The 14,045-nt window shown below is 31.6% G+C and overlaps 3 protein-coding genes across 6 annotated transcripts; 1 reads left to right on the top strand and 2 right to left on the bottom strand.

Moving 5' to 3' along the window:
• Positions 1 to 39: 39 nt before the first annotated feature.
• LOC106108002 (NEDD8-conjugating enzyme Ubc12) lies at positions 40 to 2,913 on the bottom strand. Its single transcript, XM_013289059.1, has 4 exons — positions 2,684 to 2,913; positions 2,422 to 2,555; positions 506 to 673; positions 40 to 251 (listed from the first exon to the last, which is right to left on the bottom strand). Exons 1-4 carry the CDS (start codon positions 2,790 to 2,792, stop codon positions 111 to 113), a joined length of 552 nt encoding a protein of 183 aa, XP_013144513.1. The 5' UTR covers positions 2,793 to 2,913; the 3' UTR covers positions 40 to 110.
• Positions 2,914 to 3,217: 304 nt separating this feature from the next.
• Positions 3,218 to 11,505, top strand: LOC106108024. Of its 4 annotated transcripts, none has more exons than XM_013289092.1 (7): positions 3,218 to 3,492; positions 4,083 to 4,244; positions 4,322 to 5,762; positions 7,268 to 7,424; positions 7,593 to 7,855; positions 7,937 to 8,117; positions 8,258 to 10,892. In XM_013289092.1, exons 2-7 carry the CDS (start codon positions 4,176 to 4,178, stop codon positions 10,449 to 10,451), a joined length of 4,305 nt encoding a protein of 1,434 aa, XP_013144546.1. In that variant the 5' UTR covers positions 3,218 to 3,492; positions 4,083 to 4,175; the 3' UTR covers positions 10,452 to 10,892. The 4 variants fall into 4 exon arrangements, with proteins under 4 accessions (XP_013144546.1, XP_013144548.1, XP_013144549.1 ...); XM_013289094.1 differs by lacking the exon at positions 3,218 to 3,492 and adding an exon at positions 3,897 to 3,914; XM_013289095.1 differs by lacking the exon at positions 3,218 to 3,492 and adding an exon at positions 10,899 to 11,505 and having other exon boundaries at positions 3,921 to 4,244; positions 8,258 to 10,346.
• An 810-nt stretch (positions 11,506 to 12,315) lies between these two features.
• LOC106107925 (collagen alpha-1(V) chain-like) lies at positions 12,316 to 14,039 on the bottom strand. The gene is made up of 5 exons (XM_013288955.1): positions 13,969 to 14,039; positions 13,716 to 13,882; positions 13,408 to 13,523; positions 13,201 to 13,303; positions 12,316 to 12,801 (listed from the first exon to the last, which is right to left on the bottom strand). The coding sequence occupies exons 2-5, from the start codon at positions 13,818 to 13,820 to the stop codon at positions 12,664 to 12,666; spliced, it is 462 nt and encodes a 153-aa protein (XP_013144409.1). The 5' UTR covers positions 13,821 to 13,882; positions 13,969 to 14,039; the 3' UTR covers positions 12,316 to 12,663.
• Positions 14,040 to 14,045: the final 6 nt, after the last annotated feature.

Consider the following 14,045-nt stretch of genomic DNA (forward strand, 5'->3'; position numbering starts at 1 on the left):
TGTTAGAATTTATTAAAAAAAAATCGAATTCACAATAAATTACAATTATGAAATGAGATTATAATTTATTTATTTATATAGTTTGGAGCATTGATTTACAGCGACAGTTTTCATTTAAGACATCTTTCGAAGTATGATGTACCGACGTAGCCGCCGCGCATAGCTCGCTGCACGTGTTGTTCAAACAGTCTTCTGTTGCTCTGCAGTTCGTCTGCCGCCTCTTTATTTAGGGGATCTTCAGGATTTGGTTCCTGGAAATTTAAATAAATTGTAAATTGATGTTTGTTACCAGATTTATCAATCTATATGTTATTATGCAACTATCTCAATGTAAAAAATGTTTTTTGAACCATAATATAGGGTTCGAAATGAAAATTATTTGTATCTTTCTCACCAATGTTAAAAGTGGATAAACATTACAAATAAGAGCCATTTAGGATACATTTTATTATTAAAAATACCACATGTTTTGATACTATATAACGAATAATTAATAAATACTTACTAGGAATAAATATTGAAGTCCATAAACTATTGAGTTAACAGTAAGGACAGGTTTCCAGTCTTCTCGTAGTATATTGAGGCATACATTGCCTTCTAAATCTATATTAGGATGGTAGACAGCCGTTTCACATTTAACCTTGGGCGGTTCATGAGGGTAGTTAGGGCCTACCTGTAGAAAATATAGCACATTTCATAATTAAAATTAAATAAATTGAATGGTGTCCAGTGTGACTTACAACTAAATTACAAAATCTACTGAACTAGTTTAAAGTAAAATACGTGAAATTTTTATTTTAATGTGTTTGTAACATATATTTTATGCTACAAAAAAGTCAGTCAAATTAAGGGTACAATTAAAGATATTTGTATAGCTTATATCACATTCATTATTTTAATCCATTACATATCCTACTCCCATAGGTTTTCTAGGTTAATCTATCTTTCGTCATTTCAGTCATTTACTCCCTTTTTAATCATGTCACCTTTTATACAATTCATCCATCTCTTTCTTGGCCTACTGTCAGTGTAGTACACTCATATATTCATTCAATCTGATAATAAAGTTACTTCTCTAATTGCATGTCTGAACAGGGATGTTCTTAGTTAAACCCAGTCTACCGTTGACTGGCATACCTCTTCAAATGTAAAATACAAACCAGTTTAGTAAGTTACATATTAACATAGATATTAAGTTTTTACTTACATACAATGAGCAAAACAGTAGCTTAAAGTTATTATTCTGGTTCAATATACAATTATGTAGTACTAGCTTACGCCCGCGACTCCGTTGGCGCGGAATTAAAAAAAAACAAATGCAAGTATCCTCTACATTTATACCAAATTTCATCGAAATCGGTACAGTGTTTAGGCTTCAAACTCTAACAAACATCCATCCATCCAAACTTTCACATTTATAATATTAGTATGAATTATGATTTATATTGTGTTGATAATGTAGTTAGTTAGTAGTAGCTATCAATCAATTGACTGCAATCAACCAGTTGGCAACCCCTACTATATAAGATGTACCTATTTTCATTGCTATGGTAGATATTATTACTCTTTCTTGCATTAACTTTTTTTACTAGCTTTTGCTATGACTTTGTCCATATTGAATTAAAACAAGATCTTTGTAAGAAGCCTGTGTGTTTTTCCAAATTTTGTCTTACATCTATGTCAAGCGTCAAGATTTGTAAAATTGTTTTGTTGAAACATGAGTAACAAACATCCAATCTTTTGCATTTAAGATACAAGTATAAAGACCTGAATATACCTTTTTCTTCTAAAAAATGTTGTAAAAACCATATTTTTTACATTGATCCAATACTTCAATTTCATAAACAGAAAACCTACAATTTCATGGAAGCTATTTTGTTATTTGTTGATATTTGAAAGTTTTCTAACTTTGATACATTAATGATAAAGTAAAGTGACAGTATATTAATACTGATAGCTTATAGTTATATGAGAAGTATTTTGTTACAATTACCTAATTAATGAGGTAAGAAAAAAAAAACACTTTATTATGGCGAAAATAAGATGGAAAGGATATATAAATACAAGTGTAACCATATTTAAAGCAATTCTGAATAATGAATTGCTCACTTGTCATTATTTGCAATAATAATAGTTTAAATGGCTAGAATCATTGGTTTTACAGCTTACACCAGCACCATGACTGTGTTATTTTTTAATTATCCAACTTAGATAATGTGTATAAAGTAACATGTAATAGTTTTTTGTCATATTTATTATTAGCTCATGTATGTCTCCACCCAAGTTAGGGAAAATTATACCAAATGCGCGTCTTTAATATGTAGCTACCCTATGACTGGATTTACTGGGGTAAATACACCATTGCCTATCTTTACCCACAATGTTGCTAAATTCACAGAATAGCCAGTTGAACAATCTTACCTTAAAACTAAATACAAATCTCCCTCCTCTATAGAATCCTTCATCTGGACATATTATAAGCTTGAAATTTAGCAAATCATCTGGGTCTGGAAATTCTGTACTGCACGTCTTAGGCAAATTTAATTCATTCAAATCTAAAAATAAAACAACATTTAATTCGGACGTATTAAGTATAACGCAAGGGTTTTTAAAATCGATATTTAAATATATTACTTAACTTTATACGAAAAGACATTTCTCTGTATTGTTTAGTTTTTCGTACCTTTCGTGATTCGCAATTGCGCTGCAGAGGCTTTTTTTTGTGAACCTCCAGCTCTTGCTGACCCTTCCTCATCTTTTTTTTGTTGTTTTAAGGAAAATAGTTTAATCATTTTCTTACGCCTACAATATACACTTTATCAAATTTATTTATTGCTAGACACGATTTATTTTGACACCTTGATGGATTCCAATTCTTCCACCTTTCAACTGACTGAAAGATGTATTTTGTTGCTATTAAAAAACAAAAAGCTTTTAAAAATCGTTTACCAAGTAATTTTTTGAAAAATTATTCATTGATATCTAATATCTTAAATATTACTTATAAGAAAAACATCGATCAAGTAGATGAGATAAAAATGTGTTTTGTTTTCTGTAATTTTGTAAAGTTGTAAATTGGCCATACGAAATAGGAATAGAATGATAGTGGCGCCCTCATTTTAATTTTGTTGCCATAAGTATTGCTCGATATTTTTACTGACTTCTATTAAGGGATAGGCTATTAAGCGTGGTACAATAGTATATACTTTTGTACCTGTTTTTTACATGTTTGATTTCTGCCGTTTTGGCGATGACTGTAGCAGTTTGTGATGAGAAAAGATAAGTAATACGAGATGTAAAAATATTACTGTCAGTACATTACAATACATTTAAGTCAGAACGAAGCAAAGGCTGTAATTTCCAAGCAATGAACAAATATACCCATTTATAGAGATGAGTGGATAGTTTTTTTTTATAGTGCCACAAGGATATTGCGACATTTTTTTTATATTGACAGGAGGGCGCTTACGAGCATTTAGAGCTACTAACGAGGTAATATTTCCACATTTTAGGGAAATTCTTCCCTTTAGCTTATAAAAACGTAAATTGTAAAGGAAGTACCTTACAATATTATTAGGAAATGCTCTCGTCTTCGTTTGTCGGGGAAAAAACTCCATACTTAAAAAACTTTTGTAGCAAACTTTTAGCAATGTTCTCTCTTTAGACAGTAAGGGGAGGAAAAGCTTTAACATAATAGAAATTCTCTTGCTTAGTGCTTATCTAAATAATATTAGATATCTTAATGATTGTTTGTTGTTTATAATCAACGCAACGCATTATGATCAATCCATTTAAGAAGATCAAAGTATCAAAGTCTAGGAATTTTACAAAGAATTTATAATTTTATATAATCTTTGGCTCACCATCACTATGTTTGACTTAATAATCTGTGCTTGGGCTTGATTGACGTTGAAGTTGGATTGAGTTATTTTTTAATTTTTTATATATTATAACTCAATTTAATTGAATTTATAGTATATTTGCACTATATTCGATATGTTATTGTTAACCTTTGGCGGGTTGCAATGAATGAGTATTGTTGGGATTAGATATTTGTGTTAATTTTAAGTTAAACATTTCAGAATAGGTACTGTTTAAATATTACAAAATGAAAAGTGAAGAGTTGTTTTTGTTAGGAAGTAAGTAGTTTAAAGGGACGCATCTAGAACTAAAAGATGGAATTTGAAGGTGTAATTGAGTTGGTTTCTTCAGACGATGAGGCTGAGCCACCGGCACCCAAGAAAGTAGGTTGTTCAACACACGTACCAAACAGTTCTTGTTTGTTATTACATTTTGTTATATTTTTAAACTATTATTGCAGATTAAACCTGTTCCAAATGCTATGGTTCATATTCCGAATAAAATCCGGGACGTCACAATAAACCCGGTGTCATGTAAAAATAAGCTATCTAGAAAATTAGTTACAAGATCGCCCAATCAAATACCAGTTGTTACAATGTTACGTACTAATTGCAATGATAGACAAAGCAAGCAAAATGTAAGATGTATACAAAAAGTAACACCCCTGCCTTCAAGTAGAAACCCACAGACTGACAAAACATTGCAAATTCAAAACAGACTGAATAGTTATCCAATAAAAATTATGAATCGCAAGCCACTTAAAGTGGGCAATTGGAATTCAGTGCAAGGAATATCACCAAAGTTAATTAGTAGCTTACCCTCAGGTATTACAGTTACAAAGACTTGTGGAGGAAGTACACCCAACGTGGGAACATTCAAAAACAAAATAAGAGTTAATAAAGAACTGGCTAACAATAAATTTGGACAACCAAAAAATAGAATACACTCCGCTGCTCACTTAGGTGACATCCTTACGGTAGAACTGGATGATGATGAAAATACATCTGTGGATAAAAGTAATTCCGTCCAGTGGTATATGCGGCCTGAAGAACAACTGGATAAAAATAAGCTTGAAGAACAGAACAATAGTGAACCTAAAGGGAGAGAAATGATAGAAATTACAATAGAAGATAGTCCTGTGAAGCCTTGTTTGATAGAACGAGCTAAAAATGATACACTATCTATAACCATTGATGATAGCCCTGTTAAAGTTCTAAATAAACCAGCAAAAGATGCTGATTTAGGTAGTGACACTGAACAAGATAAGTCAAAGAGCCCACATAGTAAGAAAAAATTGGAATATCCAGAAGGAGAAAAAAATACTGAAGTTTCAATGGAAGTAGACAGTGGTATCGCAATTGAAAATGCACCTAAAGAAGTTGAAAATAGAGAAGAAATTGTATTGACAACTTCAACAAAAGAAACAAATGAAAAAGATGGTGAGACATGTGTCAACAAACCTGTACTATCTACAATTGATTCAATACAAGAAGAAAACACTAATCAAAAGGTAGTCTCTCCTAAAAAAGATAATTTAGTTGATAATTGTAATAAAGTAGAAGAAAATAGTTCTACAGATAATAATATAGATGTAAGCGATAGAATTAATGGTGAATTCAATCCAATATTTCAACAATTTATGGATTTATGCCTCGATGTAGATAAATCTGAAGATATGAAAACTATTGTTGAAAAGAGAATTAAAACATACAGTAGACAAGTACCTAAAGAATTTGTTGAATCTGAACAATTTCTCGATATGGTGTCAACAAAAATTACATTAATAAAGACTGAATCATCAAAAATTTTCCTGCACATTAAAGATATTGTTGATGAATTAAAATTGCACAGGATAAGAAAAAAAGCAACTCCTTTAGTAACTCAAAATAACCCAGTTGAAGGTAAATAATTAATATAAATAATAATGCATATGTGTTGATGTAATATATTCTAGATTCTCAAATATGAGAAGAAATTAAATTATTTTACCTATGTCAGACCAATATTGAAATCATAAATTACATGTTTTTCTCTAGTCTGCATTTTAGTGTATTATTTCACAGTAAATTTGTGCTAGAAAGAGAGAAATGCCATTAATGTTGTAATAACCTTTTATTTTGTAATATACTTAATGGATTTGAGTGCTTTCATTATTTGTAAAGTTTGTTGTTAAAGTAACTTGTAAACTATTTATCGATCATTAACATAATTAGGTTGTAAAATTAACATATTTAGACTTGGTTACTTTTTGAAATACATAATGGTGGAGTTTTTGGTTATAAAAACTGTGAATTTTCGCTCATGAGCCTTGATCAAAACATTACCATCTGTTTCATAATCTTTGGAAAAAACGCCAACAAAATGTTTCTGTACAGTCAGCTGCAAAAGTGAATACATTTGCAAATCTTATGAATTTGTATAAATCTTAATTTTCAATAATAAGTCCTACCAATAATGTAATATGTGTAAGATGTGTTCACTTATTTTATTTATTTTTGAATCCCCATATAAGTTACGGAGGTTTTATAAATATATACATGTTTGTGCAGCTGACTGTACAGCTGTTTGGCAACTCACATTCCTCTTATTGTGTAATTTTGTGAACATTTGTATAGTAAAGTAATTTATGAATAAAGTTAATATATAAAGTGCTATGTTTTATTTCCTAAAACATTACAGTAACATTTTTCGATAATTTATTTCAATGGAAGGAACATGTTAATTTATGCAGATAATGCAGAAGTTATGTATATTTCTATATCAAGATTAAATTTGTTGTTTTAACTCAGCCGATATGGTTAATAACTGATATGTCTAACAGATAACTTATGAAAAAAAAGTAATATTTTACATATTTAAATTAAGAAAAAAGCACTCACATCCATACAGTATATTAACAAATAACATGAGTACTTACGTTATATGCCAGATTCACAATACGGTTTTCTTGTTTATTCAAGTGTTATGTAATTTACATATTGAAAATATTTTAAACCATTTTAGTATATTCGAAAGTAACCTAACAATATCAGCAAGGCTATTCAAGCTGATTAGGTCTTGGTGTCCTAACAGAGAAAAGACAATGCAGATAGATGTCCCCCTCCTCTTCTGGATTGGGAATAATGTAATTGTTGAATTTGATAGTTTTAGTCAGTTATGAAAAATTTTCATTGAATTTTACTTAGGGTGCATTTAGACGCTCTGCAGAGTTCATTAACAAGAGCAAGTGAAAAATACTTGAAAAGTAAAATTAAACTTTGATGTATTCTCATAAGGCTCAATTTTATTAAAATCTGCTCTGCTCTTCCCTACGCTCCGGCCTACGGATAGTAATCAATAATTTAGGCGGCTAGCAAGAAGTAAATTTCTTTTTTGAACGCTATATTGATAACTTATAATATTTCAGATGTAGTAGAAGATAGTAAATATGACCGTAAACGTCGGAGGCAAATTCGTAAATTGGAAAAAACTTTGAAGAAACTCGAAAGGGCAATTAACAAATTGGATGAACAGGAAGTCGACTTCGACGACGAAGAAGATTCTGTATATTTATTAAATGACAGGTATTTTTTCGAGACTTCTTAATAATTTAATATTCAAACTTATATGCATCTCATGGTTAAATAGGGTACATATTTGCGCGTGTTGGTATTTAACCGTGTCTTTTGCTTAAAGATGAAAGCTTGCGTAATGATAAAAAATGCTTTAGTAATTTCTGATGTGTTTTACAGGTATAAAGAGAGATTTGTGCGCACTTATGCGAAGTTTTGCCAATTAACCGATACGAAAATGCTAACAGAACCTCGTATTGTGATTGAATGTCGAGCTGGCCAGCCGCCAGGGCCAGCTAAAAAGTTAGAGAAGTGGATTAACAAAAAAGTACCAATAGGAAGTACGCTGCCTTTTCCTGATTTCCATGATGTTATTAAATGTGTGAGAGAGGCTAACACTGAAGATAAACTTGGGTGGAATGAGGCTGATATTATTGATGAAGGTATAAATGACTACATTATAATTTAGTGATGTAGATGTGCAAGAAAATATTATCATCGGAATAATTTTCTTTCCATTTTAGCACGCGATCTTTTTACAAGGTGTGGTAAGAAGTTGCAACGGAGGAGGCAAGAAAATGAATGGAGGTTAGCAGCTTCCCGGATCTCACAAGATGATCCAGCTGAAAAGGATGAAAACCTAAAAAAGAAACTGGAAGAAAATAGAGAAAAAGCCTTTAGAAAAGAATCTGATCTTCTTAATAAGTATGTTAATGTATTTTATTTGATTCATTATGCTATTAAGACCATTGTAAGTTTTAACTGTGATACTAAATCGACATTGAATTCTGCTTATTTCAAAATAACCGGGATTTACAGAGTAATCATGTAGCTTATTTTAACAGGTATGCACAGAAACAGAATCAATTACACTTAGAACCTACAGAAATAGACGAAAAAGAGGCAGATAATTCACCCGTGGAAAGCGATGATGAGGTCGATGATGATAGTGATTTGTTAGAGGATAGTCAAAAAAGGAAAGACCGTCTTCAAAGACTTATAAATGAAAAGGAATCTATGAAAAATAAAATAAAAAACAAAGAGCAGCAGAAAGATTTAGAAAATAATAATAGACTTGAAACTGAATCTTTACCAATTAAAAGCAAAGAAAATGATAAAGAGACTACAAATGTTAAAGACCAAGATATTATTAACAGGATGAAAAGTAAAGAAATTGAGGAAAAAGTGGAAATAGAAACCCAACTCGAGAGACAAAGGTCTGCAGAAAAAGTCAATAATACCACTAATGTTGAATGTGCTAGTGAAATTAATAAAGATACTTGTGTTAAAACAAAAGATAATTTTAACAAACAACAAATGTTGTCAGAAAACTTTGAAGAAATTCAGAGTGACGAAAGTGTAGAAGAAATTGTCGTTCCACCTAAACCTGCAGTTACAAATTTAGAGTCTTATCTTAATGAAGAGGAGAATATACATTTAATATGTGATGACTTTTATGGGGACGAACTAAATCTTCTTGAGAAGCTTCATTCCGGAAACGAAACATCTTCGCCTGATTCTTCAGACCTTGATTCACCAATAGCTATATCGGATAGCTTAGATTCAGACAGTGAATCGGAACACTATGAGACTTATGATATTATAAGTATAGGAAATTCAAGTTGTTCTGATACTGAATCGTCCGAAAAAGACAAAAATAGTTCAGTGAAAAATAATGATACAGTGGAATCTGTTGATGCTGTTAAGTGTGATTTGTCAAATGAAGATCAAAGTAACCGAAATGTGGAAGCTGAGAGAGCTAGAACTATTTCTATTAATGACGATGATTCTGAAAACATACATTTGGCATGTTTTGATGACGAAAGTTCTAAATGTATCAATATTCAAGATGATTCGCTATCGATAGGAGAAACTTATTTAGGCGTAGTTGAAAATGCAGAAAATACGGCCAAACATGTTGAGACAAATAAATGTGAGGATGATATATCTAAAGATGATAAATTACTATTGATCATTGACACAATTAAAAATTCAGTCGGATGTGAGGGCGAGACCAAAGATAGAGACTTGCAAGATTGTGACAATGTCATTAAAGAAATAGATGACTTAATTACCAATAATGACGATGGTCGAGTTAAGAAAAAATCCGAGGGAGATACTGAGAGTTTCGCAATAAGTAAAAAAGTAATTGAGAATTCGATATGTAGTGATGTTAATGACGGATGTATGACAAATGAGAACATGCAAATAGATTCTGTACCATTTGAAATGGCTAAAGATAACGTAACAACGATGGAAACTAGTGGAGATATAAAACTGCAAGCTAATGAGGAACCAATGACATTGATAGAGAGTGGAAAACTAATAGTGCCTTCAAAGCAAGCAGAGAAAACTGCATCGAACGCTACTTTTAAATCAAAATTACGGAAAGAAAGCAGAGAAACAACTGAACTGGATGCTAGTCAAGTATCAAATATAAAAGAAACAAGTCAGCTAAGAACAATGGAAGTCGACAAGGAATCAAAAATACCGGAAAGTGGAGATCATGTAAATCTGGAACTAGATGAATCAATATTACTAGAAGATAACAACGAAACTGAAACAATTGGCGAAAGTGGAGAACGAATAACACTGGAAGCTAGTAGAGAATCATTGACGCTGGATAAAAACTGGGAAACATTATTACTGGAAGATAGTAGGGATGCAGAAGTGGACGAAGAAATTGCAGAAACGAAAACATTTGAAGCTAGTGAAGAATCAAGAATACTGGAAGCAAGCGGGGAGGGGATGGACCAAAGAGCCAGCGGAGATGAAACAATGGCTATGAATGAAACCATAACATTTGATGATGACGTAGAACCAATAACAGTGGAAGTGGGTGAGGAAACAATGCAGGTAGAAGATAATACAGAAGTAATATTACCATGCGCTCTACAGGAACCGGACCCTACAACGAGTGGGGTAAATAACAATGTAAGTAGTCCAATGGAACGCGTTTCCTCTTCTGTTCAAAACGAATTAGATAATACTTTTGATATGGTAGAAATGATGCTCCAGAAATTATTCAATCCAACTTAGTAAAAAGTAATATTTAAAAAAGGTTTGTTTATTATCACTTTTAATATAATTTTGTTATCAGTCAGGTTTAACCGTTGATATTGTCATTATTATAATAATTTTGTAATTAATCTTAAGTAGGTAGGTTCGTATGAATTAGTACGAATATAAGTGTTACAAGTAAAGAAATGATAAATATTTATATATCTGTTGTCTTTTCTATTGCATCGGATATTTATCTATCTAAGTTTGGAAGCCGAATTGATTGTCTTATTTAAAGAAATTATTTGCAGCAAATGTGTTTTAAAATATGTTGAAACCGTACACCTATGTGAGTAAACAGGTAGGTTCCTTTATTAATACATTTGGTGTCGATCAGATGTTTTTTATTTGTATTTTCATCATAAAATAATCCTTATAAGTGTATAGAAAACTTATGGAGAAATCCTTCCGTGTTTCGATTTCCAGACGGATTCTACCTGAAAAATTGAGTGGGGTTTTTCGCGTGGCTTAACATGATCTTTGTTAGCCACCTTCAAGAAACAATATTTATTAAATGAATGAGGAAAAGAGCAGGATATGCGAGAAAATATAAACGCATAACAAACCGATGTCCAGTATTTTGTCATGTCTCTTACAAATGTACCAAATTGTTTGCGTGTCAGCTGAAAATCATATAATCCACGAGGAAGAATATGCAGAATAACATTTGCGATTTAATTAAGGCAAATTAAAAAGACATAAATATGATTTTATGTGAAGCATTTCATATAAAGAAACACAATCTTTAAAATGATTAAAGAAAATTACACGCTAAGAGACAATAGAAAGTAATGAGCAAAGGTAATTGCACGTCGGTTATAGAAGGTTTTAATCACAGCCTAATTTTGAAAAACTTTCTTGATTTAGTGATACAAAGAGAAGTCTTTATATTGCATGCTTCATACTTTGTCTATTTAAAATCTAGAAAGGGAAATCATTCAACATTGCTTGACGCTATTAGAAATTCATAAGGAAATATAAAAATTACAAAGTCAGAAATAATACAATAAGAATAAAAACACAACTTAGTTAATTTGGTTTTTTCTTTTATTCCTAAACCCTCTTTTAGTTTGCTTTATTTTGAAATTCTGATTGCATGATGATTTAGTTTTTTTTATACAAAGCATGTTTTTCTTAACCCTAGGTTTTTTTCTGAATTTTATTTTTTTTAGCACAACATTTTTTAAAGCTACAGAAATACAAAATAGGAAAGTAAACACAGATTAATGTAGATAAATAATTAATAGTGTACGTAAATAAATAAAGATCGTCGGTGGGTCGGTGATTTGAGGAGTTGACTTGTATCCACAGGTTCTGTGTTCGAATCCCGCCATATACCAATGTGATTTTCGAATTTCATATGTACGTAAATTACTCGACGTTCTTACGGCAAAGGAAAATGTCATGATGGACATATCGCCGAAGACATTCCAAGATGTGTGAAGTCAATCAACTCTCACTGAGCCAGCGTGGTTGACTATGGCCTAGTCAGACTATCTTGGCTCCGAGCTCCTCAGTGGGAACGTATAGTGTGCAGGTGATGATGAAATAAGTAAAGTACAAATCGGTATTCCCCAGCTCTATCATGTATAATAATTGTTGGATGGAATATTATGGCAGTAAAGCGAATGAACTTCCAGGATTTGTTGCCTTTTTAGCTGTCACAAAATTTAATCAAAGTGTGATAGATAGTTTGATAAAAATATATTTATTAAATACTAGCTGTTCCCGTGCGGCTTCATCCGCATGAAATTATGAAAGTTTTATTTTCTTGTTTACATGTGTCAAATTATCAATAGCAAATGACAAAATGACATGACATGACAAATCTTGACAATCTTGCTTCCTCGATGTTGGCAGCAACTTATGGTCTCTTTCGCACATTAGGGTTTTTATCCAAAATCTTTACCCCCTAAGTCTAATGGCGTATATAGTCTAATGGCTAAATGCCTAAAGCATGACGTAAGTGTAGGGCTTTTTACAAAAAAAAAGGGTTCAAAAATATGCTGTAATTGCTGACATCTTAGGCAACAAAAAAGTGTGTGTTTACGCTTTATTATAATAGTATAGATTATGTATTTTGGCAATAAAAGTCTGGTTCAGTCGTCACAAAATATATTTAAGTACTATATTTACAAAAAAGTCCAACTTAAGTACATAATTGCGTTATCCCATGAAAATCTCCATCCAGCTATGAAAAGCAAATCGGTCCAACAACGAAAGAAAATTGATGCGTAGCTTCGACATATGACAGCGGCTGGAAATCGCTGATGGGTAAACGTTCAGTACGAGATGTCTTGATTTCTAGTACTATCTCTCCTTTACCTTCCTATAAAAGAATAATCAAATAAATAAGTAAAGCGAACATTTTGTAAACTGTAAAAAAACTTTATAATTTAAATAAAATGTTATTTTTGTAAAGTGTAAAAAAACTTTATAATTTAAATAAAATGTTATAATTATAAAGTTTTTCGGGTAAATGGTCGGGCATTGGTCGAATTTCGATCGACTATTTTATTAAGAAAATCGCTAAGTGGAGTTACGTAGATTAATTAGTGAATTATTGAGTTTCAGATAGCGTTTAACACGTTTCCTGCAACTACGATTTTATGCATTAAAATAGACTGACGGTAGCAAGGAAGGTGTTAAAAACTGTTAAGTATTTATACTGTTTCAAAAATCAACTGTTTTTAAAGTAAGAATTTATTATTTGGGTAGTTTGACTTACTTTACAATCATCTTTTATTAGCTGCGGTTCTTTGAATTCTGCCGTGTTATATCCATATAATTTGATACCATTTGTCCGAATCAATTCTGGCGGGATGTCGGACCTGGAATTAAGAACGGCAATGTTTTCATTAATGTAGAATCACAGACTTATGAATATACACTTGTTATCAATCTGTATTTTTAATGTTAAATGATAAATGTATACCTTTGTGGTGCCGTTGCGTCCAGACATGAATATGTAAAGTTTTGGCGCGCACCGTGAGACAATAATTTTAAGAAACGAAGTTGAATAGACCCCGCTCCCTCATTATCATATGAAATCTGTGAATGATAAGTTTTGACTCGTAGTTAGCGTTAGAATTAAAGTATTTTTTATACATAAAACTTGCTGGTAAAATTAAATCTTGTTCTTATTTCGTTATTCCTTAAACAAGGTAATACAAATGAATTAAATATAGACAATCAGTGAATGACGAAAAGGTAAAAAGATAAAAAATATATTAAAACACTAACCCGATGTCCATTATCAATTTGTGAGAACTTCTGCGTTGTATCGTAGTTCGTATAGATTTCGTTTGTATTCATGATGTCAGGATATACACAAGTGTTGTGACCCATACAATATACTCTTATCGGATGGCCGCTACCACCGCCGCCTCTTGCATCTATCCAGTAAAAACCTGGAAACAAAAAGCTTAATTAAAACTGTTTTTTTTTTTATTAAACATTTAGATTTTTTCCACTATCGTATTTACATACAACTTACCATCAGTCAAATTAGCATGTGAACTGCGTAGATCTTTGCATGAGAGCGCTGGATTAGAACGTGTTCCCCACGGCCGT

The sequence above is a fragment of the Papilio polytes genome, unplaced genomic scaffold (genome assembly GCF_000836215.1).
Source record: "Papilio polytes unplaced genomic scaffold, Ppol_1.0 DF821845.1, whole genome shotgun sequence".
Classification (NCBI taxonomy): domain Eukaryota; kingdom Metazoa; phylum Arthropoda; class Insecta; order Lepidoptera; family Papilionidae; genus Papilio; species Papilio polytes.

Coding starts and splice junctions, on each gene's coding strand:
- LOC106108002 (XM_013289059.1), bottom strand. CDS start 2,792: ATGATTAAACTATTTTCCTTAAAACAACAAAAAAAAGATGAGGAAGGG. Junction 674..2,421: donor GATTTGTATTTAGTTTTAAG/GTAAGATTGTTC, acceptor TATTTTCTACAG/GTAGGCCCTAACTACCCTCA. Junction 252..505: donor GACTTCAATATTTATTCCTA/GTAAGTATTTAT, acceptor TTAAATTTCCAG/GAACCAAATCCTGAAGATCC.
- LOC106108024 (XM_013289092.1), top strand. CDS start 4,176: ATGGAATTTGAAGGTGTAATTGAGTTGGTTTCTTCAGACGATGAGGCT. Junction 5,763..7,267: donor TCAAAATAACCCAGTTGAAG/GTAAATAATTAA, acceptor ATAATATTTCAG/ATGTAGTAGAAGATAGTAAA. Junction 7,856..7,936: donor GGCTGATATTATTGATGAAG/GTATAAATGACT, acceptor TTTCCATTTTAG/CACGCGATCTTTTTACAAGG.
- LOC106107925 (XM_013288955.1), bottom strand. CDS start 13,820: ATGGGTCACAACACTTGTGTATATCCTGACATCATGAATACAAACGAA. Junction 13,304..13,407: donor GACGCAACGGCACCACAAAG/GTATACATTTAT, acceptor TCTTAATTCCAG/GTCCGACATCCCGCCAGAAT. Junction 12,802..13,200: donor TAATAAAAGATGATTGTAAA/GTAAGTCAAACT, acceptor ATTCTTTTATAG/GAAGGTAAAGGAGAGATAGT.